The sequence below is a fragment of the Pleurodeles waltl genome, chromosome 3_2 (assembly GCF_031143425.1).
Source record: "Pleurodeles waltl isolate 20211129_DDA chromosome 3_2, aPleWal1.hap1.20221129, whole genome shotgun sequence".
Classification (NCBI taxonomy): domain Eukaryota; kingdom Metazoa; phylum Chordata; class Amphibia; order Caudata; family Salamandridae; genus Pleurodeles; species Pleurodeles waltl.
In genome coordinates, this window is record NC_090441.1 from 187,399,671 (window position 1) to 187,425,702 (window position 26,032).

General features: G+C 45.2%; 1 protein-coding gene across 1 annotated transcript in view; it reads right to left on the reverse strand.

Moving 5' to 3' along the window:
- Nucleotides 1-26,032, reverse strand: part of NHEJ1 (non-homologous end joining factor 1) — a 563,453-nt gene that overhangs the window by 509,203 nt on the left and 28,218 nt on the right. Inside the window, exon 3 of the mRNA XM_069227136.1 lies at nucleotides 14,904-15,113. Within this exon, the coding sequence (XP_069083237.1) occupies nucleotides 14,904-15,113 (210 nt within the window). The remainder of the gene's footprint in view (nucleotides 1-14,903; nucleotides 15,114-26,032) is intronic.

Genomic DNA, 26,032 nt, shown 5'->3' on the forward strand with positions numbered 1-26,032 from the left:
GAGTACAGGAGTTGTGTGTTTGAACCCTGTCCTTTGTAAGGCTAATATTTTGGGAACCACAAAGCTGTTTGCAAACAGTTTAATGGGATACTCGCATCCCTCGGCTTCTGGTCATTACTGCATTAGGTGTTGGTCATCTCTGCTCGTCTGACCCCTGGCCACGGACTTCATGCTGGACACTGCGGCTGAAGCGCCCTCTGGTATCTCTCTTCATCACTTGTAGGGTCAGGTGAGGACTTGCTCAGCTGGGTCTTTATAGAAGCTCACTTCTTCCTTAAGTAAAAGGAGATCTGCACCCATTAGAATCACCCAAAGTCGGTATTTTTGGCACTATTGCAAGGCACTGCCTCAGTAAAACAGAAACTATAATGGAGTCCATTTCTTCCTCTGCTAAACCTGTGGAGTCTTCCTATCGAGTCCTAGCCCGTCTTCAGGAAACTTGGGCACCATCATCTTACCAACACGCTTCCAAGCCAATCCACAAGAGATCTTCAATTTATCAGAAGAAAAACTAAAGGCCATTCTGAAACAGCTCCTAGGCGCAGACCATGGGGCTACTTGATGCAGTCGACAGCTCATTAAGGATTATTACTTGGGAGGAAGGGAAGACCAGCCAATCTGCTGCCTTCAATACTGTGGATTCCTGATCACTTGATCCACTGGTTAGAAGGAATCACCAACACAATCAAGCTTGTATAAGCCACCAGGGACAGACCACCAAGGCTGGCTACTTTTGTTTGGCTTGCATGCCCACCGAGTGTGGGGTTTCTCTGGTTTATCAATGTTTCTCTGCATTTCTACTGCTCACATCAGATCATTCATCAGATTCAGGGATTTTGTAAAGCACTGGTTGGGTTGTCATCTTCCAATCAATACTAAGCACTTTTGTACAAAGATCACAGTATAGCATCACTGTATGTGGCACCCGGTGGGCCCAGCAGGATAAAGTGCAACCCCCAATCCACAATCTAAAAAAGTGAAACCTAAAAGAGTGGAACCAGGCCAATGTTTTATTGAACAGTTCTGTTTTAGGAAGTGTCCTAAATTAAAGGTACACTAGCTCTCCTGAGTCGTGGGTGTTCAGGGTGTCTCAGTTTGAGGTCCAGTACACCCAAGGATGAGCCGCCATATTTCAGTCAACTGAATGAGCGGTGTAGAATCGTGTGCCAAGAATACAAATGGAAATTCCTGGAGGGATTGTAACACAGGTCCAGTTTTTGTTAGTTTAAAGGCCTTAGTTTGGCGGTGGCGCAGACTTGGGAACAGGCCGTCACCCAAGTCATAAGGAAAGCACCCCAAGCACGACTGCTCCTCCTCGAGTGGCTACAACCATTTGAGCACACAAACTCAATGGATGTCACTTGCTGGCTGGAGGGAGGATGCAACATGGCAGGAGACTTATATCTAAATGGGACCTACATGAGTACAGAGGAGGCGAGAACTCTGTATGGCATGGGAAGGGGCAGTTTTTACACTACGCTAGCATGTCCCGCACAACTGGGGCATTACGGTCGACATTCCCCAGCGAACTAGGGGAATCACATACCCTGAAGGTAATGTTAGACCCTGGTTCCCCTAGATCCATTATATCCGAGTTATACGCAACCTTAAAAAACGATAGGCAGACAGATTTAACATCCTCTCGTGGTAGATTGGATAGTGATCTGCAGTGGTACAAGAAGTAACCAGTAATGCCTGGTTTAAGTTAACACATTTTTATTATTTACACAGAGTATTTTTAACACCACAATGACTACACAGTGTATACCCCACACGCCCAGGTGTGTGCACACGGTGTGGAGTGACCCCTGCCAGATTTGCACACATCACATGGATGTGCCGACGTCTAGGTCCCTTCTGGGAGACTGTGGTACTGGAGCTGCGGAGAGTGACAGGTATACATGTGGATCTGACAATGAGACACCGCCTGTTGGGACTGCTGACACCGCCAAGAAGGGTAGCACAATGCCATATAGGTTCACCCACCTGGCACTATTACTTGCCCGGCGATGCATCGCAATCCACCAACAACGATAAAATGGAAGGCTGACTTACTGGAATGGGCGGTGGATGAGGAGCGCCGTCCCCGAATGGTCCATACTGATAAATATGCTCAAAGGGGCCTTGAGATATGGTGGATCATTTAGAGGCAGGGGAGGGAGGCACACGGAAGACACAAGCCCAGATCTGCGACTGGAAAGGGGGGGGGGGGGGGCGATGCCACTGCTGGATGGGTCACTGCTGTCTCCTGTTCTCTCTGTGGAACCCCCTCACACAACCCCCTCGCAACAGTGACCTGATTTAACACAATGTGAAGACCAGCCCTTAAATAGCTGGAAAACGAACCAAGGCATGATAAGAGAAGATGAGCAGATGGAAACGTCCTGCCCTTTTACCCTCCCCATGCCTCCTTAATGTAGGAATCCTTTGGCCCTCTTCCCGCCACAAACCCCTACATGGGTAGCCACACACACACACCCCCCTCCAAGCCCCCCTTGCTCCATTGAATTATAGTGGCTTCTGATCAACTGCACAATTGGTTGCTTTGTTGCTGAGTACTGTCAGTCCTATATAATTGCATATGTAACGCAATGTCTGATAAAATGCGAAGACATTTAAAACAAAAAAATGAAAGGCCTTTATTTTTTATTTTTTAATGAGCCCTATTGATTATGTTGCATGTCTTGAACCTGAATCTGGCATCCACTGGCAACCAGCGGAGTCCTTTTACGGCTGGATTGGCATGATCAAGCTTTTGCATACACGTCTTGGTTTTGGAGTTTTGGTAAACTGTTAATCAGCATCTTTGAGAGGCCAATATGAATCATGTTTCAGTAGTCTATGCACCCATACCAGGCATTTTGTTAGCTCAATCCGAAAGGAACCAGTGCAGGAGTTGTGTGCTTGAATCATCCCCTCTCAGCAATGCCTCGCCAGACCACTGCGATGACACCCTAATCAGAGAATTTGAGGCTCCGTCAGGACCCTGTCCAAGGAGACAGCAGTGACTGCACAGACTAGTAACACAAGGCACACCATCACTAGAGCCTGACGTAGGTGATGAGCTGTATTCTTCCCTCCTCCTGGCCTCTTTTTTTTTTTTTTGGCAGTTTCATATTGTGCGAACTCCACCCGAAGGTATCAGAGCGCTTTACATGAGCACCAGTTACATTGCACAAGGACACCTTGATTAGGTTGAGCGCAAGCGTTCAACCTCATGTATACTTTTACTGTACATATGGCTTGAAGTGATTTCATTTGTTGGTGGCAGTGTCCTTTAAAGATTCTTGCACGCTAGTGGTCAGTTTTGCCTTTTTTCCTCCTCATTTTTCTGTTTCAGAGCCGTGACCACTGTAGTATTCCACTTTGGTTTCTTTATCTGTTGCTGTGACGGACTACTTTGGCATTTCTTTGTTGCTGCCTTTTCGCTGTGGGTGTTTTAGGCTGGTAGCTGCCTGGGTTTTATTGCAGCATTCCGTTCCTCCCACCTTCTCCCATGTCGCTGACATTTGTTTTGGCTTTAGTCCAGTGCTGTCCTCGTTTACATTTGCTCCACCATTAAATCTTTAATAAAAAGGTAGCTCCTAGGCTTTGTTTTTTTATTTAATGTTATTTTACCACTGCCCAGCGTCCATTGATGAATGTTCTTTAAGTACAGCCCAGCGCGCGCGCGTTGAATTAATCTTGAATTAAGCTTATTTTTGCACGTGTATATGTAACATTAAAATAAAATTATTTTACAAAAGAAACACCCGGTGCCTAAACTTTTAGCTCACTACCCAGGAAAGCCACAATATGTCCTTTCTCATAGAATGTAGCTAAACCTAGAAGCAATTGTGTGAAACTTACAGAACCTGGCACCTGGAGTCTCCCCAGGGCCCCTCCTGACATCCGCACACAGGGTATTGCTTATGTCCTTTATTGGGGCCGTACATTTTCTCGGGCTGCTCTGCTATTGTTAACTTCATTAGAGCTTTATTGAAACGAGAGGCAAGAGTGCTTGCAAGACTTATCATTCTGTTAACATAAAAAGAAAATACTTTTCCAGCCTTATTTTTCCCATTTTCGTGTTCAGACGTTTACACAACTCGAGGTAGTGCAGTCATCTTTTCGTCTCTCCTCAAGGGCTTGTTGTGCATGCAAAGTATTCTCTATCGTCATTGTTTTCATTTTCTTTGCATGTGTTTTTTTAGTCATCACTGTTAGCGACCTATTGTCAGCACTGAAGAAATATTTTTTTTATTTTTTAGAAAATACCAGGAGCAGATATATTCTTCTCAACCTAAGTGGCTCGTCGTTTGTTACACCCACTCTATGAGTCTCTCTCTTTGCATTTGGCAATGTTTTTTTATGCTTTGTGGAGCCAGGCCACTCGCGAGAAACTGAACAGTCATTTCTCGTTACCCAAGAGCTTATCAAAACCAGTGACAGGGTTTGCGTGGGTCTTTTGGGTTCGAAAGCCTGTGCCAACTGAGAGTCAGCCAAGTACAGGCTCTAGGATTGTTGATAATACGTGCCAAGTGTCTTCTGGGCTATATAATTGCAGCTCCGTTTAATGGAGATGTTTCTTTCTTGTGTTTATTTCTCGAGGCACTGCAGTGTCACATGTGTGTCCATTTGTTCGATGAGAGCTCCAAGTTCGGTTCCTGCATTATTGGTGTTTTGATGCAAGTTGTTCTCCAGTGACACTGGCACTACTGAAGTCTATGGCGGCTTCAATACCTACCATTGTGCCCGAAATACCTAGTCGGTTAGGACACCGTAATAATGTTCGGCCGAGTAACAATGGCACGCGCTGTGACTGACTAGTGGTAAATACTTATCCCAGGGTGATATTTATCTTTTAAGGAGTGGGATGGTCGCACTCAAGTGATCCGTGGGTGCCTAAGGGACTTTGAAATCCAGGTGAAAATGTGAATCCATTTTAAGCAAATCAGGATTATGTGACAAGGTTTATAAAATTTAAAAAGTGCACAGGTATCTTTCCTACTGTACACCTACTAGGCGGAGGAGACTTTACCAATAGAGCACCCATGCAAGGAATGTTTTTTGTCATACGTGTGGCAATAATGGTTGTATGTGAGCATGGCATGAAGAGTGTTCACACACTAAACTGAATTCTAGCCTTGTAATCTGGGGATTACCAAAGGGATCTTGTTTGTCCTGAAAAAATCGTGATAATTGAATAACCACATTAAACTTGTCAGCCATATATATGCAGCAACTCAAAATATATCCAACAGCATCTCACTGAAACTTTGCCTTTAGTTCCCAAGAATAAAAAACAGAAGGGCTTTCTACAAAAGTTGGATTGAGCTCACTGGATAGCAACAATTGCATCAGTTGTGAGCCCAATGATGAAGTATGCTGCACAAAATAGCATTGACGTGGGCTTATAAGAAACAACTTGCAGACTGGCCCTGTTACATGAATTATTGCACGATTGCCAATATACTTCAGCGTGGGCAAACTATTTCTTTTGTCCCTCCCCTTCATGCTGCGTGTTGGCCATGGGGCTCACAGCGTGAACAGGCACAACAGCGTGAGCTCGATCCTGGCAGATTTAAACTAAGATGCTACATGGCAACATTTTCATTTTTTGCTGCAGATACAGGAAGAGGGTAAATAGAAGTGATTTAGTTAAATGCTGGACCACTGGAATTATATGGGAGGAAAAGACGAAATTATGAGGCAGGATTGAGCAATTTATGCAAGAAAAGTCCAGTTATGAATTTACAATGCCAATAGCTCCAACTCAAGCAAATGCGAGACCTGTTGCATTGCAAATGCTTGTTTTTTGGTGGGTACAGGGAGATTAGGTGACTTGCCCAGATTCACAGGGTGTTGAGAGACCACGCCGAGACTTGAACCTGGTTCCTCACTCCAAAGTCGGCAACTCTTGCCGTCTGTGGTAAATGCAGAATGGACAACGCTGATGCCCTCTGAATGGGCACATCGAAGAATCGCACCCATCCACACAAGGGGGCGCTGAGCACTGGGACCCACAGGCAGCGGGTACTGAAGTGGGTGGCAGCACCCCATGGCAGGCAGAGAGGACCCAGCCCTGGAGGCCATAGAGGTGGACAGGATCCGTTTCATCCTTTGAATCAGTTTGTTGAATAAACACAGCAAGAGGGTCGTCGACCCATGGAATAGAAACCCCCATGTCCCCACAGGGACGTAAAACTCTGAAAGAACCGCAAGTAGGCATGTGCATCCGGGACGTTTCATTTCTTTCCGTTTTTAGACCCTTCCTTTCCAACAGACAAGTCCTTCTCTGAGAAGTGAACATACAGACAATGTGTGGGCCATCCTCATCGTCAGGCGAGCTTCACCAACATATCAAAGACTTCCCTTTTCTCCTCCCTCTTGAGTCCCATCCCGACTTAAGGAAACTTCAACAAACGACTCTGTACAGAAGCTATGAAAGGCCATTTGTGGTCAGGAATAGGAGATTAGGCAATAAGAAACTCATGGAAGATGAGGAAATGCTGCCACCTACTGACATACTAGAAGAATAGTGTGCTGGTAAGAAAGGATGATAAAGGACGCTCATAGGAAAAGGTGCAAAAGATACTAGAACGCCAACAACAACAAGTCAAAGTGCCTCTCAAGTGAGTGGCGAGTTTCTACACTCAATAACTCATCACACAGTCACTCAGTCACTCATACTTGCACTCACTCATCCATTCACTCACTGACATATTCTTGCATTCACTCACTCTGCTAAATACAGCAGAACACAAACTCAAATATGTGTATAATAAATAAAAGTAAAAAATAAATAAAAAAATGGAAAATATGGTCACCGAAACATAGCAAACATATGCTCACAATAAAAAAAATAGTTAAAAAAAAACACATAGCAGTGGGCAGCCATTTTGGAATGGTATTATACATACTGTAACACTGTTTTGAGACATGTCTACCACCTTGGAATAGTAAACCATTGTTATACTATGGGCAATGCCATTCCAAAATGGCCTCTCGGTTTAAGAAGCGGTGGACAAGCTGGATGAAGCATGCTGCAAATGAAATGAGCAGTGAGTCAGTGACAAGACCTACTGTGTACAGTACCAATACTTACAGTGTGCATGTGGTCAGCCCAATGATCACGAGTGGTTGGCTTTCTAGTGAATCCCATTTGCTTAAAGTCTCATTCAATGACTTTCCGTTCCCTTTTTGTCCCTCCTCTAGAGTACTGCTGCTGTACCATCCTTATGATGAGATGACTTGTACCCTTCCACATCTGGCCTCGGGGAACTACTTTATGTCAGCAATCCATGGGAGTGCATGTTTTCTCCTATTTTCTCCTTATGTGCCATACCCCCCTCACATTCCTCCCCTGCATGTTCACTGTTGCCCCCAATCCTCCTTGTCCAACTTAGTGCTTTTATTTTGACAGTTATCTAGCCTTAGCTCCTCCATTGATCCCCTGACACACTCTCCCTGCTAACTGTTACTCTAGAAGCTCAGAATTCAACAACCACCCAGCAGAGTATTAACAGATTGTCAAATCCAGTGCTCAACTTCTGTAAAAAGAAAGGTCTGCGGTCTTGCTTTTTCCTTTTTTACACTTCTTAGTCTGTAGTCCGATGGTGTCCTAGCTGTGGGTGTGCTGAGAACCCTAGAGAAGGTGAACTTGTCTACAAGATAAGCAGGGGAGCTGGTCGCGATGGCTTGCAAGTCATGTACAAATGCAAGAGAATGCTGCCAAAGGCTGGAGGGCAATAATGAGAAAGTGTTAACTGAACATGGTTGCCCTGCTGAGAAACTTTACAACTGGGTGTATGATGAAGTAGAAGTAGCAATCCCCATGAGGAAATCAGGCACTAGGCATAGGTCGACACCCCCTGCACATTGGTTCTCTGTAGAGCTTAAATCCTTCAGAGGCAAGGTAGAAGACAGGGGCAGAGGTGGAGACTGGGCCCTAGTCAGGAGGAAACAGTTACATTGAAAGAGCTAACGCTCAGTTATAAAAGGGCTATTAAAATAGCCAAGTCCAACTATTTTGTTCACAAGCTCAGTCAGCTATTAATGCCCCAAGAGAACTATTCAACTCTGTGCGGTTGCTGAGCGCTCCATCGACTTCACAGAGAATTGACAGTTCTCAAGCATTCTGTAAGGAAGTGGCTACAGTTTAAGGAAAATATACAGAAGATTTGTTTTGAGGAGTTTGTGCCCTCTGGTCAGTCTGTAGAGATAGCTGCTGGGGCCACTGGATTGATTTCCCCAGGCAATGAGGGGGCTAAGTTGGCTGTTTTGTCAGAGTCAAAGTCTGGACAATTTCACACCCCTCCCTGCCATAGGATCAAGTCCCTGTTAGGCAGCTGTAATTCCGGTTCACCTGATGACCCCTGTCCTCCCAAAGTCTTTCAGTTAGCATCCGATTCAACTTCAGAAGGGCTTGAGAGGACCTATCAGAAGATCTTTGACTCCAGAGCATATCCCTTGGACTGGAAAAAGGCCATTGTTATCCCTCTGAAGAAGAAACCAGACAAGTCCGAAGGAGCTGAAGAATTTGTGCCCCATTTCTCTGCTGCCTTGGCCAGCAAATATTTTGGAAAGGCACATATCAATAATGAACTGTGAGTTCCTACTTGACGCTAACGCCCTGGATCCAACACAATATGGCTTTCGGAAACATAGTACAGATTCCGCTCCTACCTCTACGGCGGATCAGATCTGGAGGCAAGTAGATCGGGGGGGGGGGGAATATTGGTTTTGCTAGACCTATTGGTGACCTTTGACACCATATCACCTGCTCGGATGGGGCAACAGATTGGCTTGAGGGGTAAGGCCCTCAAGCTGTTCGAGACCTTTCTTTCAGATAGGATTATTACTGTCAGCTGTGGAGACTTAAGAGCCCCCCTCCTTCCAGCTGCCCTGGTGGGTGCCACAAGGATCCTCTCTTAGCCCCACTTTATTCAATATTTATGTCTCCCCTCTGGTGAAACTCATTCAAACATTTGGTTTCCAGGTCTCATCCTGTGCTGACGATACTAAGAGCATTGTGTCCATCTCCAGCGATTGAGGAGAGGTGACTGACAGTTTTAGGCTGCGTATGATGGAGGTTAGCTGTTGGATGAGAAAGAACTGGTTGAAAGGGAACACTGAGAAAACAGCGATAATGCTGTTTGGAATGGGCAGCACTATTTGGAATGACCGGTGGTAGGCAGCCAATTGTGGTACCTTACCGGTAGCTGTGAAAGCTGCCAAAAACCCAGGCATCCTGTTTGATGATACTCTCTCTCTTGAGGCCCAGGTAACAGGACCGTGAGCTCCTGTGTTTGGTTAATTAGCAGGCTGAAGAAGATCTTGGTCCTTCTCCCAAGAGACTTGAGAGCGGCAGTGACCACTGCATGGATTACATCTTGCTTAGATTACTGCAGTGCTCTGTATCTGAACACTAACTGACTTAAGGCCATGTGTTTTATCCATAAAGCTTTTCATGGATAAGGTTTGCATTACCTTAAGTTGGTATGTACCGAGCAGAGCCTTGAGATTTGTGGGCCAGTTTAAAGTAACGGTTCCTTGGCGCAGGAAAACTAGATGAGGTGCTCAGTCCTTCACCATTGCAGCTTCTAGGCGTTGTAATTCCTTGCCTTCCTACATTAGATCAGGGGTGACTCCTCCGTTAGGGCAGAGGATCGTCGGCCCCCTGCCACCAGTGGCAGCTGCAAAGCCTCTAAAAGACATTGATAAGAAACTTAGTTGATTATCGTTTTTTTTCTAGAGGGGCGAGCCACGGGGTGACAAGTGTGAGGGGGAGTGCTCAGCACTCCCCCTCAAAGCGCATGTCTGTTTGGGTGGCTGTCTGTGGCCGGTCAGACACACATGTGCAGTGGGGTCTCTCCAGCCCGGAGAGAGCCTGCACACCCTCCCAGTCTGCCTCGGAGCGCCCTGTCTGGGCGCTCCCAACCAATCCGGAGGTTGCTTTGAACAGCGTCAGGATTGGCCACAGGGCAGGCTGGGAGCCTGTGCCTGCAGCCGGCTGCAGCAGAGACGGAGGAGCAGCGCGGCCTGCGTTCAGGTAACTTTATTATTTTTAAATTGTATTAATATCCCCCACCACCCTCCCGGCTGCCTCCGCGTGCCACCCCGCCCAATGTAAGACCCGCGAGCCACAACTGCATGAGATCTGTAAGTGCTCATATGTCATTCCGCAAACAGGTCAAGACGTTGCTTTTTGCATCCGAATAGTCCATAAAATTGGTGCTTTTCCTGATCTGTTGCTCTGGCTTGTTCTTTTATGGGAGGTTCCTCTGCTTGTCTCTCGTCTCTTTTGTTGTCTCCCCTCGGGGGTCTTTTCCTGATTAGCACTTGGATACCTATTTGGTTTAATGCACTTTACGAATCAAAAATACAAATATACACCTCCATCATGCATCTGTTAGGTTGGACTTGTTAGTCCATGATTTGTCTCTCATAAAAAAAAAACCATACAAAGGTAACGAAAATACCTGGCCTGATTCAGGAAAGTGTATTAAGCGAGGCTCGTCTGTACAATAAGCAGTATTTATAAATACAGCATTCTCTTCAATATGCAGAGAATGAGGAATTGTGGGATACGGAGTTCCAAACTGGGAATCAATAGCACACGTTTATAGTGTGGTGGATTTTCTGTGTGGGCACATGGGCGGGTCTGGAAAGTTTTTGGGGTATTCTACAAGCAGAACACAAGGCCTGCTTGCAAAAATCTGCGTATTTATGGGTATTTACATAATTTGTTGATTTATTATTCAACCATGAACAAGTTTGTAGCTTTACTTCTGCAGAAGGCAGGGCTGCGTGCAGCAATCTACAGTAGCACATCGTTGTGGTTCATGGGTACGCACGTGAGAACTGCGATTCACAACACTTCGCAAATCCCAGGAGCATTCCTGAAAACTAGAACATGTAACTCAAAACGTAGCGCTTAGAGACCGGTACATGTTTATTGGCTTTTCAAAGGGCACGTGCTGAAATGGGGATCGAGGAACGTAAACAAGCCTGACTACTTCGTGAGGGGACACTGCCCCTTGCTGACCAAACACGGAACTTCACGTACCAAAATCTGCCAGTGCACACGTTCTCTAGAAGAATCTTAGAAACACTCCAGCAGGGTGAGCAAGGGCAGAACTTAGCGAAGTCTTCACGTAGGTTTTAGCGTTATAATCGGGACCGTTGAGCCGCTTTTGTACAGCCCCCCAGCACCTTGAGACCCTACCGGGTGAGTAGCGCGCTTTAGAAATTTTTTGATTGATTGATTGAGTTAAAAATAGACGGTCAAAATTCATCCAGGTTTAAAGTCACAAGGAATGATCTGAAAGTGAACTCACAAGAAACTGAACATCTATTCTGCGCGATAACTAGGACTCCCAGGGAGTGCTAAAAGTGCATAGCGTCAAGGTTTCAGATCGCTTATGTCTGACATTTTCATCATTTCAGTGTAATTATGGGTGACATTCAACGACTGAGTGACACTTTCTGGGAAGCAAAATTAGGCAATGAAAACAGGGAAAAAATAAATATCTCAAATTACGCCCATTTGAGCAACGAGAAACTCTACCCAGATCTTAAATTTGCTGCAAAGCACAGACATTGATGGGCACTAACCTAGTTCCAAGTTTACTTAGGCCCATGATCATGATGCTCTAAAAGTAAACAAACTAAGGATTGGAGAAGGTGCTAGTGGCAATTGTTAGTCTGTAGAGAGCAGTGCAGTGAGAGGGTATTGGATTTATTTTCCCACCCATGCACTACAGCACTAGAGTCACTGTTAAGACACCCCATCTACTACTGGTGGGGCACTCTTACCAGCAGCTCCAACATAGTTCTGGAACACTTTGGCCTGGTCGAGTAACAGCGCCTCTTTTCAGGGGCTTATGTAAGCTTGCCCATGTGTCAGGAGCGCTCTTACGGCTGTTTTGATCACAGGTCCTGGCTGCCAGTAGGTGTCACTGTCTGGCAAATAATTGAAAATAGTAGAGCCATTCACAACAATGCAGGGAATTAGCAATGTCCAGTTTGGCTTTCTCTTCTTGTTTGTGTGACAAATTACGGATCATGTGGGAATCTAAATTGCATTACTCTAACGCAAAGGTCTTCAAACTTTTTGATGCCAGGACCCCCTCTTAAAAAAAATTAGGTTTAAGGGCCCCCTCCTGATAAAAATTTCTAGAACCTGGTACTCCTCATCATCAACAATAATAACCGTCCCCATTTCCCACAGCAAATCATTTTTACTATGAGGAAATAATATTAAACAGCGTTTAGCAAATCAAAGATCAGTGAGTGTAGGGGCGTGGTCAGGGGTGTGGCTAAAAACAAAGGTCCTCATTTATTAGGAATTGACGTGGGGCAGAGCTGCAAGTCTTCTTGCTATACTGCCATACTCCAATACAAAAGGGCTGGAATGGACCGTATTTATGAAATACAGTGCATTTCTGTCCTTTCCCCCTGCGCTGACGCACAATTGCTGCCTAGTACCAACATAGGCATGATTGTATTTGTGCAAGAGGGGGCACCTCCCTGCACAAAAACAATCCAGAAAGGCATTGTACCTCTTTCTACATCTGTGGCAGATAGCAGCACACATGGAAAGAGAAAAAAAGAAGGAGAAATTAAAACATTTCTCCTCATTATGCGTGCTCTGGGGAGACGTAAGGTTTTGGTACTGCTCCAGTTTACGTGATTTTGTAAATCTGGGACAGCGTCAAAATCCATCTGTGTTGCATGGGAACCCCCACCACTACACCCATATAACGCCTCCTTGACGCAAAGTAAGGCAATGCAGCGACTTGCACTGCCTTGCCTTACTCCATATCTACAAGGCCATTCAATCCACTCAGGGTGGCTTTGAGTCCGCTCATAGGTATGATTGAGAGGCTTGTGATGCTGGAGCATCAAAAAAAGTGATGCTCCAGCAGCGCAAGCCTCTCATAAATAAACCCAAAATATTCTCTAATTTTTTTTTAAGTCTTTCACCGCCAGGTAGCTACATATAAAAATAATAGCCAGCTGAAATGAAAAATAAATAAAATAAAGTTGTTACTCAACGGGAAATGCACTGTAGTGCATTATGAAACCTCTGTTAGTTAATGCACTGCAGAGGTCTGTTTTTAACCGGAGAGGAGAGCAACAGAACGAAATCTTTGTTAGTACAGTTGAGAATAGTGACTTGTGTATTTTTAGTGCCATGAGGACACAGCCTGTGACAGAAAGTACTGTGAATATGTAAGGTGTTATTTTATACTTGCATTGCACACAGTATAAGATAGGCCACTACAAAAAGGTTTATTATAAAACTGTGCTTCCAAAATGTGGATTTAAGTAATATCAGAGCATATGCAATACCTTTTTTTTAATAGCTGTCCCTTCAACACCTCCAGGTTAATTAAGCGCTGTGTAAATACAATTACAATTAAAAGCATGCACTTCACATTCGCACTACCCCTCAAAAAGAATAAATGTTTGTCCTCACAAAGCTGTGAGTGACTCGATCATTAAAAGCTGCTCCCAAGCACCCTTTACATTTGCAGATCAGCTCGTAGAGAATATTTGCATTTAATTCAGGAAGCAGATGCCCTGGGCTGAAAGTCTCCTTAGCTGTCTGTGCAGCTTTCACAGCACAGGAGACTCAAATTAAAGTTCAGCTGAGGCATTTTAAGGATCAGCTGGGGGAATGTGCGACCCCCTTTCCAGGTCTCCACGGCCCCCCTGGGGGTCCTGACCCCCAGATTGAAGGCCTCTGCTCTAACGCAACATGCCTGGCACTTGGCAGAATTACAAGTGTGAGTTGGAAACTTACTCCAGGAGGTAACCATGGGAGAAGCAGAAAAGACAGCGAAATGAGGGTAGGAAAATAATCGGGATATACCAGATTAGGCAGAAAAAGTGCGCACTTGCTAGTGGGTTACAGTGGATGACCTCCGTTTGTGTCAATGCACCCTGGTGCCCCTGCTTGAGGTCACACTAGGCGGAGGGGTCTGATGTGAGAGTGAAAAGACACCTTTCTGCTGCCTGGTCTTCTGGACAGAGGACATACTCAATAGGTCTAGAACATGTGCAGAAGCATTGCCGGGGTCAGGGGTGAGCAGAAAGCATGCATGCTCTCTCCCCTCACAACCTGGCAGGTAGAGGGGCAGAATGTATCCTGGGCATTGAGTTTAAGGGGCAACTCTACAGCTGCAAAACCTGCAAGGCATTTAGGGGGAGGGGGAGCTGTGAATGACCATGTCTCCCTAATACCAACCTACCATCACAGCATGATGTATGCACACCCCCACATTACAACCCCACCCGCCCCAGGAGCAGTATACACTTAGGGCTATCAGGGGCGTAGCTTCAGGGAGGAAGGGGGATGTAGTGTTATGCCTCCCCCCCCTCATAAATGTATTTTCTGATTTAGGTACAGGTGCTTTCAGTCAAGTGTGGTGAATTGTGAGTTGCATCCCCCCTGCCCCCCCAATCTCATTGACCAAGCTAAGTCCCTGAGGGTTATCAAATGGGACTAAGGCAACAGAAGACCATAACGCATACCCGGGCTTTCCTTTTACAAACAAAAACATTGGACGATCTCACACCTTCATATGTGCAGAGCTCATTCCTAAACAACTGGCAGCCTGGCAGAGTTAATGTTCCTGTGTCTCTAACACTTGGGACCAGGCTGGCCTTCTAATTTCCTACTAAGGGTAGGATCAGTGGCTCACTGGGGGCTGAGAGCCCCTTTAAGGAGCACACTAACCCAGACAGAATGAGGGCATCCCACAAATCAGTAAAAGGGGACTGCAGCTCCAAAGAATCAAAGTCAGGTTGCTGAAAGACTGACCTGCCATTCTACAGCCAGGGGGAGGCAGTGTCTTCTACACCAGTACATAGTGACTCTGGGGCAGCTGTGGGTCGCAATATGTCAGACTTACCATTGGAACACTCGCCTCAACGCAGCGAAAGTCCCAGTAGAAGGGCAGACCGGAGAGCTCACTTTTCACGCGGATAGAAAGCTTGCTGGGCATCTCCTCACAGGTGAAGGAGACAGACTGGGTCTGTGCCCCGTCCAGCAGCGGGCACATCATCTCCGATAAGTGCTTCAGGAAAGAGGAGACGGGGGCCTTCAGGCGCTTGTTCAGTTCCTGCAGAGAGAGGAGACATTGAGAGCTTTCAATCCTTACAACTGATATACCTTCCACTGAGACTTCAAAAGAAGCAGAAGGTCCCACATCAGTCAACAGACCTTGTTAGCTCTGTGCCATAGATACCAGGGAGTTGAGCTCAGATAATTTAGTGACTGTGATGGTTCACCCTGAAAAGGTTTGTGATAATTCCTTGAGGTAAGTAGTCACCCCAATTAGTAATCCAAATTCCTACAATCAGTTGATATGAACCAACAGATCCTAGAGCCATGTGTGATCATGTATCAACCACAGACGCCAGGACAGCTGTGTGATAGTGCATCAGTGTAGAATATCCACTGTTTCTGGGTGCTCATCCATCCTCCCCAGATGTTTTCCCTCTTGCTGGACCACTGGTTTCTGAACTCTGTGCGCATTACCCCTGCTAACCAGTAGTAAAGTGTGTGTGCTCTCCGTTTAAATACAGTTATTAGGCGTATTATTAATTGGGATATCTGACATACAGGCAAGTCCCTAGCATATGGTACAAGATATAAACAGGGCCTGGAAGTTAAATGTCACTCGTGACCTGCAGCGCCTATGCCCATGCACAACAGAGACAATGCAAACATGGTTTCAGGTCTACCCTGTGTACACTGACTGCAGCATGGTAAAAACTGCAATTCAACCAGTCGAAATAAAATCTTTCACAGGTCAACCCCTATCTTTCAAATATTAATAAATGAACACTATGTAGGGATTGTAGCCCACAAGGCAGGGTGCATGGTATTTAAAAGTGGCCAGCACACAAAAGCTATTTTTCACAGTGGCAAGCCTAGCTGTCTTATGTAGGAAAACAGAGTACATATTAAATTCCTAATACTGAATCTCAGGAATGGGACTAGCAAGAAAAATAAACAACTATTTTTAATAGTTAATAAAAATCAGACTTCACCTTGAATTGGATTATTAATAGGTATAAAGGAAAAATCATTTTTACAAAGCTACCTTTTTCCCTGCTGAAGTTCCTGAACGCTAATTTGCATTAGATCTCTACCTTCTCGCAGTCCATATTAGGATCAGAGTAGGTGTCAAAAAGGTATGAAATGCCTCTGAGGAGCAAAAAATAGGTTCGGAGTATCAGTTGAAGACCCTGCCCCTTTTCATGATAAGAATTATTTACGACATTCATAGTGCTGAACTGATTTCCATTATGATCACATCTTGGAATATTAATGGAGGGAAGCTTTGGAGTAGACTTTCTTCTCCTTGAAAAGCATCTGCTTGTTTAGATAATGATATAGTAGTTATTACAACTGACGGGCTGGAAAGCACTATGCGCTTGTGTTTTATAGGGTCTTTAACTATCCCTGTCGTACAAACAAATCACTATATTTGACGTCTGTGAAGGCTTGAAGGACCTGCACAGCTTTCGTGACACCTACTGTGTGAGCAGGGGCTGTTGTGATGATGAGAGGGTGCTCTGATGTAATGATTATTCTGTGATTGAGTTTTCTTCTTTCCCTTAATAACCATCTGCTTGTTGTGATAATACAGCAACCATAATAAAGGGTGAGTGGACAGCATTATGCACTCACACTTTAAAAGGCATCAAGTAGTTTCCTGGGGCCCCTTTTTTTCTACCTTTGTTTAGATTGTGACATTTAATTAATGCCATAATGATAGCATCAGATAGCTCAGAAGGCGTAGTGCACCTTCACTTTCAGACAGTAAATTACTATCTGCTTCTGTAGGAGTCCATTTTTCCTTTCCCTTCTCAGAGGGACGTGCACACGTCAGTATGACGATGCACCTAAATAATGCACATCACTTGAGGTAGAGTTTGAGGCCTAAACAAGTACCACACACAGTCCCCCATTCGGTGAATCTGGTCGAGAGGAGAGCGAGGCGAGGAAGGTGAAGGCGTCCATCAGCAAGTGCTCCATTCGCCCCTTAATAAATCTCCTACTTAGTTTCATGAACTGATCCCTTTCATGAGAAACCCACATCTGTTTTGGTATTTTAAATAAAAGACGTAATATCCCTCTTTCCTCTCTTTCTGTTTACAGAAAAAAGAGAATTGTAAGTCATTCAGTGGAGAAGTGTGGCAAAATGGTTAGAGCGGCAGACCCTGATGCAGAGATCTGGCCCGGGACCAGGGGTCAATTCCCGCTTCGGCAGGTCTTGGGCTCAATTCCCTTGGACCAGATCATTCTCGCCTCGGTGCCTAATCTAATTAATCGGTCCCACTCTGTAACTCTGGGCAATAGCTTGCTTAATCTCCACAATGGCCCCGACAGCGCTTGGATGACTTTCTTCACCCTGGGGCTGTCCACGAGTGGGCGCCTCACAGGGAAATGCCAGGAGGGGTTCCACAGTGGTATGCGTACAGCGCCTTGAGAACCTAACGGGTGAGTAGTGCGCTATACAAGTGCGAAGTTTAGTTTATTCTACTATGCACCAAGTAAGTGACTGTATGGATTGCAAGAGATTGGCCCAAATACATTTTTACTTTTTAATATGCTTTACTTTCAAGACATTTTGTGACAGACTTCTCCGAGCTAAACAAGCTATTCTCTCTCTCTCTCTACTTTATAAGATTTCATATTAATCCATATAGAGGGTTGCCTGAACACTATTTGTATCTGACCTTTTCCTATCCTTTTTACTACCAACGAGAGACCCTTGTCTTCCTAGTGTGGTCCTTTTGGAGGTGGGTCGGGGGCTGGTAGCACATAAGGTATGTCTCTAGACACTGAGGATGAACCATATGGATTTGTTAAAAAATAAATAATGGTATAACTCTCAATGCATCTCAGGTCCCTTGAGGTCCCATCACAACTTTTTGGCCGTGGGCGTGACTGTTTTAGAAAAGAACATGCCCTTTTGTAGAAAGTATTTTACCCGGACACCATATACAGGGCTGTGCGATTGATCCTTACGATATGGTTGAGTAACGAATATGGGTGCTATCTAGTATCAACAAGTAATACCAATAGATTTAAGAATAACACATTATAGCAGGACAAGAAGGTAACACATGTACATATGATATATAGAAATAAAAAACCTGTTGGACGTGACTATCACGGTCCATTTGTTTTGTGTTTAGGGGACTGCATTGGATGCCCCGGGTTGAAGGAGTGACAGAACTCAACATACTGAAGGGGAAAGTATCTCCTCAGGTGCAGTAGGAATCTTATATAGTACTGGTCCTGATGAAAGCCGCTGACCATAGAGCACAGGAGGGCTGAAGCATGTCGACCTTTTTTATGAGCACTGATTGGGATGTGAAAGACTGATTAAGGTGCCTTCAACACATCGAACATGTTTTTATTCTTGCCCTAGGCCCCATGTGTTACAATAAAATAAATCTCTTGTAAGGGGCTGGAGAAAATTTTAACTTTTACTCACTGAACAGATTCCATCATGTCTCTTAAGAAAGAGACTTTACCTCCTGGGGGAGGTGAGACCCTATGATGATGCTATTGACTACTTGTACTCGAGTGGGAAATATATACTACCAAAGGAAGGTAGTCACTGAAGGTCTTATTACTATGTTTGTAGATTACACAGATAGTGCAGCGTGGAGTGGGTGCACCCCTATTGACTTTTCTTGGTACGAATTTAGGAAGTAGAGTGCGCCCCTTCTGTGTAAGCTTCTTTCTCACTTAATTTTGATTTTTTGAAGCAAATAATAGTTTGCCCTAGATGGGCAGAGATGACTGCTCTGAAGCTCACAAAACTCGCAGGGTGGGGGCTGTGGACATCCTCTTTGACAACACAGTATTAAATCCTGCTGAAGTGTCAAACCTGGCTTGACAGGTCTGCTGGATTTACATATAACACCAAGTAACACATGAAAGGCAGAAAACAGGATGCTAAAGCAATTCTTGTGTACCCACTGCCTGGTTGCTAAACACCCTACTTCTGTCCTGCCGACATCCTTCTCAGGGATTATTGGGGGGTACAGTGGCATCTTCAAAGTAGATTATGGTGTTAGATGTTGGAGGACATTAGGATTATCACTGTGCACACCAACACACAACTCCAGCCCCCTCAAAGCCCAAGTTTGGTGTGGCCAAAGACTTCAGCCATTTTCAAAATGCCCAAAGTGTGTGGTCTTGACCCCAGGAATGTTTACTCCATTGGTTAGGGTGTGCCCAGGAATCCTTTCCACCCATTAGCTCATGCCAGGCATATATGGTGCATCTCCAGAAACACACTTCAGAACACTGCTGCACCTGAGAAGGACCACAGTAGGACTGGACCTGCCGTCTGTGACCTGAGAGGAGCCATAAAGGACTTGACCTGCTCTCTCTTGAACCCAGGACAAAGAAGTTGATTGCAAAGGTCATAAGGTCTAACTCCTTTGAAAGCTGCAGGAAAACAACAAGCTGCTAGAGGCCTTTTCCTTCAGGTACCCAGCTGACCAGTGACTAATGGACCTGGACTGAACCATGCAGTTGTCCTCTGAACGACACCTTGTGTCTCCCTTGACATTCTGGGGGGCTTTAGAAGTGTTCTCTTGTGGTGAATTGGGACTTAAAGGACTAAAATCAGAAGGTAAAATATTTGACCAGGCCTAACCTGGCTGGTGTATCTGACTCGCACTCCATTGCCGTCCGCATCACATTGCTCCTAGGTCCTGGTCTACAGCAACCATTGACTAACATTGGGATTATTTCTTTAAAAGAACATTAACAATTCATATCTCCGGGTAAACTACTTCAATTATTGTAATTTCAGTGACATTTACTTTATTAAATTTTACTCTTTTTCTCATTTGGTTTGGGATTTTTGTTTTGCATTTAAACTTTATAACTTTTTTGGTATTGCATAAATAATTTACAAATTGTCATAAATTAACCCCATTTGCTCTACACCTTAGCTACCAGGAGGTTGAGCTCAGGTTAAATTTAGTGACTTTGAGGGTTCACCCTGACAAGGGTTGTGATTATTCCTTGAGGTGGGTAGTCACCCCAATTAACAGTCCAATTTCTTACAGTCTATGTAAACCAATAGATGCTAGGCTACCTGTGTAATTGTCTATCAGTGCAACAGAGTCTAGTACACTTGTGTGATAGTTTATCAACCCAACAGACCCTAAGGTACCTCTGTGATTGTGTATCAGTCTAAATAAACATACCCTAGGGCCCCTGTGTGATATTGTATTAGGCAACAAAATGTGTATTAGGCCATATAAATGAAGACACCGGACTTATTGGTTTGTAGAGAGGACGCGCTCACCTGATTTAAATTGTTTGGTATTCCATAATATCAGAATAGTTATTCAGGCAACCGTGAAAACATATTATACTTTATTTTATATTCATAATCACAATCAGTAATAGTTATGATTCCATGAGCAATTTTCTTTATTGTAGTTATTTCAAGAAAGCTCCAAAGGCTTGCTTGTAGGTAAACCACATTTGGGGTTATTAATTACAACATTCTTAATTATATGTTCACAGCCTTCGAAGAGAGTTACCTTACTGACCAGAGTACAGTCAACACGTGTTTCACCCCTGCAGTCAGCAGGCCTGGGGCTTTTTCAAGGCTTTAAGGAGTTGTGTTTCCCTTAACAGGTTTAGTGGTACATGTGGCTGTGTTAATGATGTGGAGCATTATTTTTGGTTACTAGGTAATATGTATAATTATCCTGATGTCCGCCGGCAGCAGGGTGAGTAACACATGACCTATATACACCCACATTATACATAGTAAGTTCTTCTACATTTCCCAACATGCACTTGTCATTCTCATTCCGCTTCTCAGCCGTTCAAAACAATCAGTCATGCTGTGTCTGACCCAGGTACACACTGAACCACAAAACATTTCCATTGGGCTACGCAGGGCGTGGTCCTTCCAACCATTTGGTTGTAAATAATTCAACTAAGGGTTTGTGATACACTCACACCACACGTTCAGAGCCCCAATCATACGTCTAAATGCATTACTACCCATCAGCACTTCGTCTCTTTTTTAACCACATAATTGTTTTCTGGCTGCCTTAAACTTCACATCAATCGTTACTCTTCTGCATTATTACAGACCCCAATTCAAGCTTGCTGGCATCCGAAATGATGATAGCATCACAAGTGTCAACAGTTTTTAGTGCAGGTGCCTCGCAAATGTCTTTTTTCAAGCTCATAAAATCATGCTTGCAGTTATTAATTCATCGAAACCTTTCCAATTTTTTCAACATCACTCTCACTCTAGCAGTCTCCTCAGCAAGCGCATCAATAGATAGACATCAAAATAAGCTCACTTCCTCCATACCGTTTGGCGACGATGCATCCATGATTGCCTTAACTAAACTCTCTTACCACCGTCAATATAAAGTCCAAGGTAGTACACGCTTTTCACACACAGGCTGCACTTTTCTCCCTACATGGCTGCCACTTGCTTAGAAAATCTTTAGCACTCTTCCAAATGCCTCATCGTTATCTTTTCAAAATCTTGCCATATTACATTGTCATCCTGGAAATCTGTCATGTTCAGACTCCCTTAACAAGCAGAGCATGACCTTCTGAAACATGGCTGACAGTGATGCCAGACTAAAGGCCATACATCAGAATCTAAATTCACCCGCTGGACATCTCAAATATGTCAAGTGTTAAAAATCTTCACAGAGAGTAATTTAATGATACACTGTGTATAGATCAATTCAAGACTCAGTTTAAACAAATACATCCCATAACAGAACACAAAGATGCCATTCAACAAAGAGATTCCAAAAACATGTAATAACAGAGCACAACACTCTGGCACAGGGCAGCACAAAAAATGTGTGCTGACTTCTATGAGCAATAAAATTGTTAAAGAAAATAATATTTGTCCCGTAAGCCACCTCTTGTATTCTATGGTCCTGAGATGGAAAATGCAGTCTTAGGGTACCTGTATATGATTAATGGCTGCTCCTCGACTTAAATATCAGCTCATAAAACAAACTCTATTCCACAGTGCATTATCATTAGTCTGCTCCTGTCATAATTGCCTGGTATGGATAGGTCTTCCCCAATATTTAATCTCTCATCTACAGGTAATCCAAAATTCAGCTGCCCACCTCATCATTAGCATGCATCCAAGACAGTTTGTCTCTGCACATTTGCCTTCCCTTCGCTGGCTACCAAGCAGGACAAGAACTACCTATGAAGCTGCATGCACGGTTCAAAAATCTCACTTTAATTTTGGCCCTTTATTCATCATGGAAAAAAATATGATCCTTACTTTCCAGCACACACCCTATGGTCCTCAAATCTCAGTTAGCTTCAGATGCCAAATTTTCACCTTTCCCAGACTGGAGGTTCTTCTTTTATTCTTTCTGCCTGCGAAGTATTGGAACTCACTTCCAACCCACCTAAAACCCATCACTAACCATATTCGGTTGAGGAAACATCTAAAAATGTGGCTTTTTTTAATTGAAATTTTAATCCAGCTTTTTCACTATTACGTCTGTGCACCTGTTTTTCCATCAAATCCTAAAGTAACTTAGACTAAACTAGTCTTACAGTGAGCTGGAATCTTATCAGAACCACTGTTATCACACCTACGTACAAAGAACTATATATACAAAAGATCTGCCCACTAATTCTATTTCACCCACTAACGGATTGATAAATCTCCTATTCAACAGTAAACTAGATTATTACAACATTCTGCCTGAGTGTCACAATCATTATTTGTTTGCCTCACTGGACACTTGACGACAAGAAGACTCCAATACACCCCAGGCACACTCGCCCCCGCTCCTAAAGCCACCCTGCTGGCTGGCACGCTCTGCAAAGAAAACAGTCTTCTATAAACTACTAATACTGGTATGTAAGGCTACAACAGGATTGGCAACCTTTCATCTGCCAATTCATATCTTCCTGCCTCGCCAAACCCCCCAGTCTTTATTTTGAGGCTCCAAACCTTCTTCCTACTTGGTGCAATCCTCCTTCACCCAACTAATAAAGCTATCTCTAGGAAGGCGCCCATTTTGGCATGGTTACCCCCCACCCAATTTATGCCTGATTTTGATGCTGACTTGACAGAGTGTGCTGGGACCCTGCTAACCAGGCCCCAGCACCAGTGCTCTTTTCCTAAAAATGTACCATTGCTTCCACAATCAGCACACCCCTGGTACACAGTTAAGTCCCTTGTAAAAGGTGCCCATGGTACCAAGGGCCCTGTGGCCAGGAAAGGTCTCTAAGGGCTGCAGCAAGTATTATGCCATCCTGGGGGACCCCTCACCTAACACATGCACACTGCCATTGCAGCTTGAGTGTGGTGGTGAAGAGAAAAAGACAAAGTCGACATGGCATCCCTTCTCAGGGTGCCATGCCCACACCCCGCTGCCTGTGACAACCAAAACACCATCACCTCATCAGATCTGCCAAGAGGACCTCCTTCAAAGACCGCCTCGACAACAACGCACATAACAGTAAGGAGCTCTTCAACATCGTGAAGGAACTCTCCAACCCCAGCTCCAACACCCATGACATCCCACTGTCGCAAGACCTGTGTGACACCTTCGCCACCTTCTTCCACCGCAAGATCACAGACATTCACGACAGCTTCAACAACCAGACCACCCTGATACCTCAGACTCTCCACCCACCATCAACTACAACCCCCTGCTCGCCTGGGCCAATGTGAACGTCGACAACACCATCAAAACCATGAGCACTATCCACTCCGGCTCTCCGTCAGACCCATGCCCGCACCACATCTTCAACAAAGCCAGTGCCACCATCGCATCGCACCCCACCTCCGCAAAGTCATCAACATCTCCTTCGAGACCGCAACCCTCCCTGAGAGCTGGAAGCACGCCGAGATCAACGCCCTACTCAAGAAACCCAAGGCGGACCCGAGAGACCTCAAGAATTTCCAGCCCATCTCCCTGCTCCCGTTCCCGGCTAAGGTCATCGAGAAGATCGTCAACAGACAACTGACCCACTACCTCGAAGAGAACAACATCCTGGACCCATCCCAGTCAGGGTTCCGCAGCAACCACAGTACCGAAACTGCCCTCCTCGCCGCCTCCGATGACATCAGGGCCCTGCTTGGCAACAGTGAAACCGCGGCCCTCATCCTACTGGACTTCTCTGACGCCTTCGACACAGTCTGCCACAGCACCCTAAGCGCACGCCTCCAAAATGCAGAGATCCGGGACAAAGCTCTGGAATGGACCACCTCCTTCCTCTCCGGCAGAACCAAGAGCGTCAGCCTCCCCCATTCCGTTCCGAAGCCTCCAAGATCATCTGCGGCGTACCCCAAGGATCATCCCTCATCCAGACACTATTCAACCTCTACATGGCCCCGCTCGCCCACGTCGCCCGGCTGAAAAACCTCAACATCAACTCCTACGCCGACGACACCCAACTGATCCTGTCCCTCACCAAGGACCCCCTCACCACCAAATCCAACCTCCACGAAGGGATGAAGGCTGTCGCCGAATGGATGAAGAACAGCAGACTGAAGCTGAACTCGGATAAGACGGAGGTCCTCATCCTCAGCGCCAACCCCTCACCCTGGGACAACTCCTGTTGGCCGACCGCACTGGGAGCATCCCCGACACCTACCGATCACGCAACTTGGGAGTCATCCTCAACTCAACACTCTCCATGACCAAGCAAGTAAACGCCCTCTCCTCCTCCTGCTTCAACACCCTCCTCAAGATCTACAGGTGAATCCCCACAGAAACAAGAAGAACAGTCACAGCAGACTGGACTACGGAAACACCCTCTACGCAGGAGCCCCGGCTAAACTCCTCAAACGACTGCAACGTATACAAAACACCTCTGCACGCCTGATCCTCGACGTACCCTGCCACAGCCACATCACTTCCCACCTGAGAGACCTACAATGGCTCCCCGTCAACAAAAGGATAATCTTCAAGCTCCTCACCCACGCACACAAGGCACTCCACAACACCAGTCCAGCCTACCTCAACAGACGATTCACCTTCTACACCCCGAACCGCCAGCTCCGCTCAGCCGACCTCGCCCTCGCCACTGTCCCTCGCATCTGAAGAGTGACCACCGGCTGCAGATCCTTCTGCCACCTCGCTGCCAAGACCTGGATCACCCTCCCCTTGCTCCTACGACAGACCCAAGACCTGCTGACCTTCAGGAGGCTACTCAAGACCTGGCTGTTCGAGCAGTAGCAGCTCCCCCCCTCCCCTAAGCACCTTGAGACCCTCATGGGTGAGTAGTGCGCTTTACAAGTGTACAGATTGATTGACTGGCATAGGTAAGTCACCCCTCTAGCAGGCCTTACAGCCCTAAGGCAGGGTGCACTATTCCACAGGTGAGGGCATAGTTGCATGAGCAATTTGCCCCTACAGTGTCTACATTCATTCTTAGACATTGTAAGTGAAGTCAGGCCATACTGAGTATATGGGCTGGGAGTTTGCCATTACAGACTCCACAGAGTTTGTCATTACGAAATCCACAGCTCCATTATGGCTTCACTGAAGTCTGGGAAGTTTGGTATCAAACATTTCAGCACAATAAACCCACACATGATGCCAGTGTTGGATTTATTGAAAAATGCACCCAAAGGGCATCTTAGAGATGCCTCCTGTATTTTAGCCAAACTTCTAGTACTTACCTCAAAACTGTAGTAACTTTTCTTACCACTGTTTCTGAAAATTTCACTGTCAACTTATAAAACAGATATTTGCTATTTTCTTGAAAACCATTTACTTTGCCAAATTGAAACAAAGTGGTGCTGATACATATGTTTGATACTTACTTACATATGTAAGTATCTGCAAACTGAATCTTGTGGTTCTAGAAATAAAACAAAATATGTTTTTGCTATACAAAATTGATTTGGCCTGGAGTTAGTCATTGAGAGACCTACTAGTCATTTATTGTCTGTGTGTGTACAACAAGTGCTTTGCACTACCCTCTGATAAGCATAAGTGCTCGACCACACTGCCACAAAAG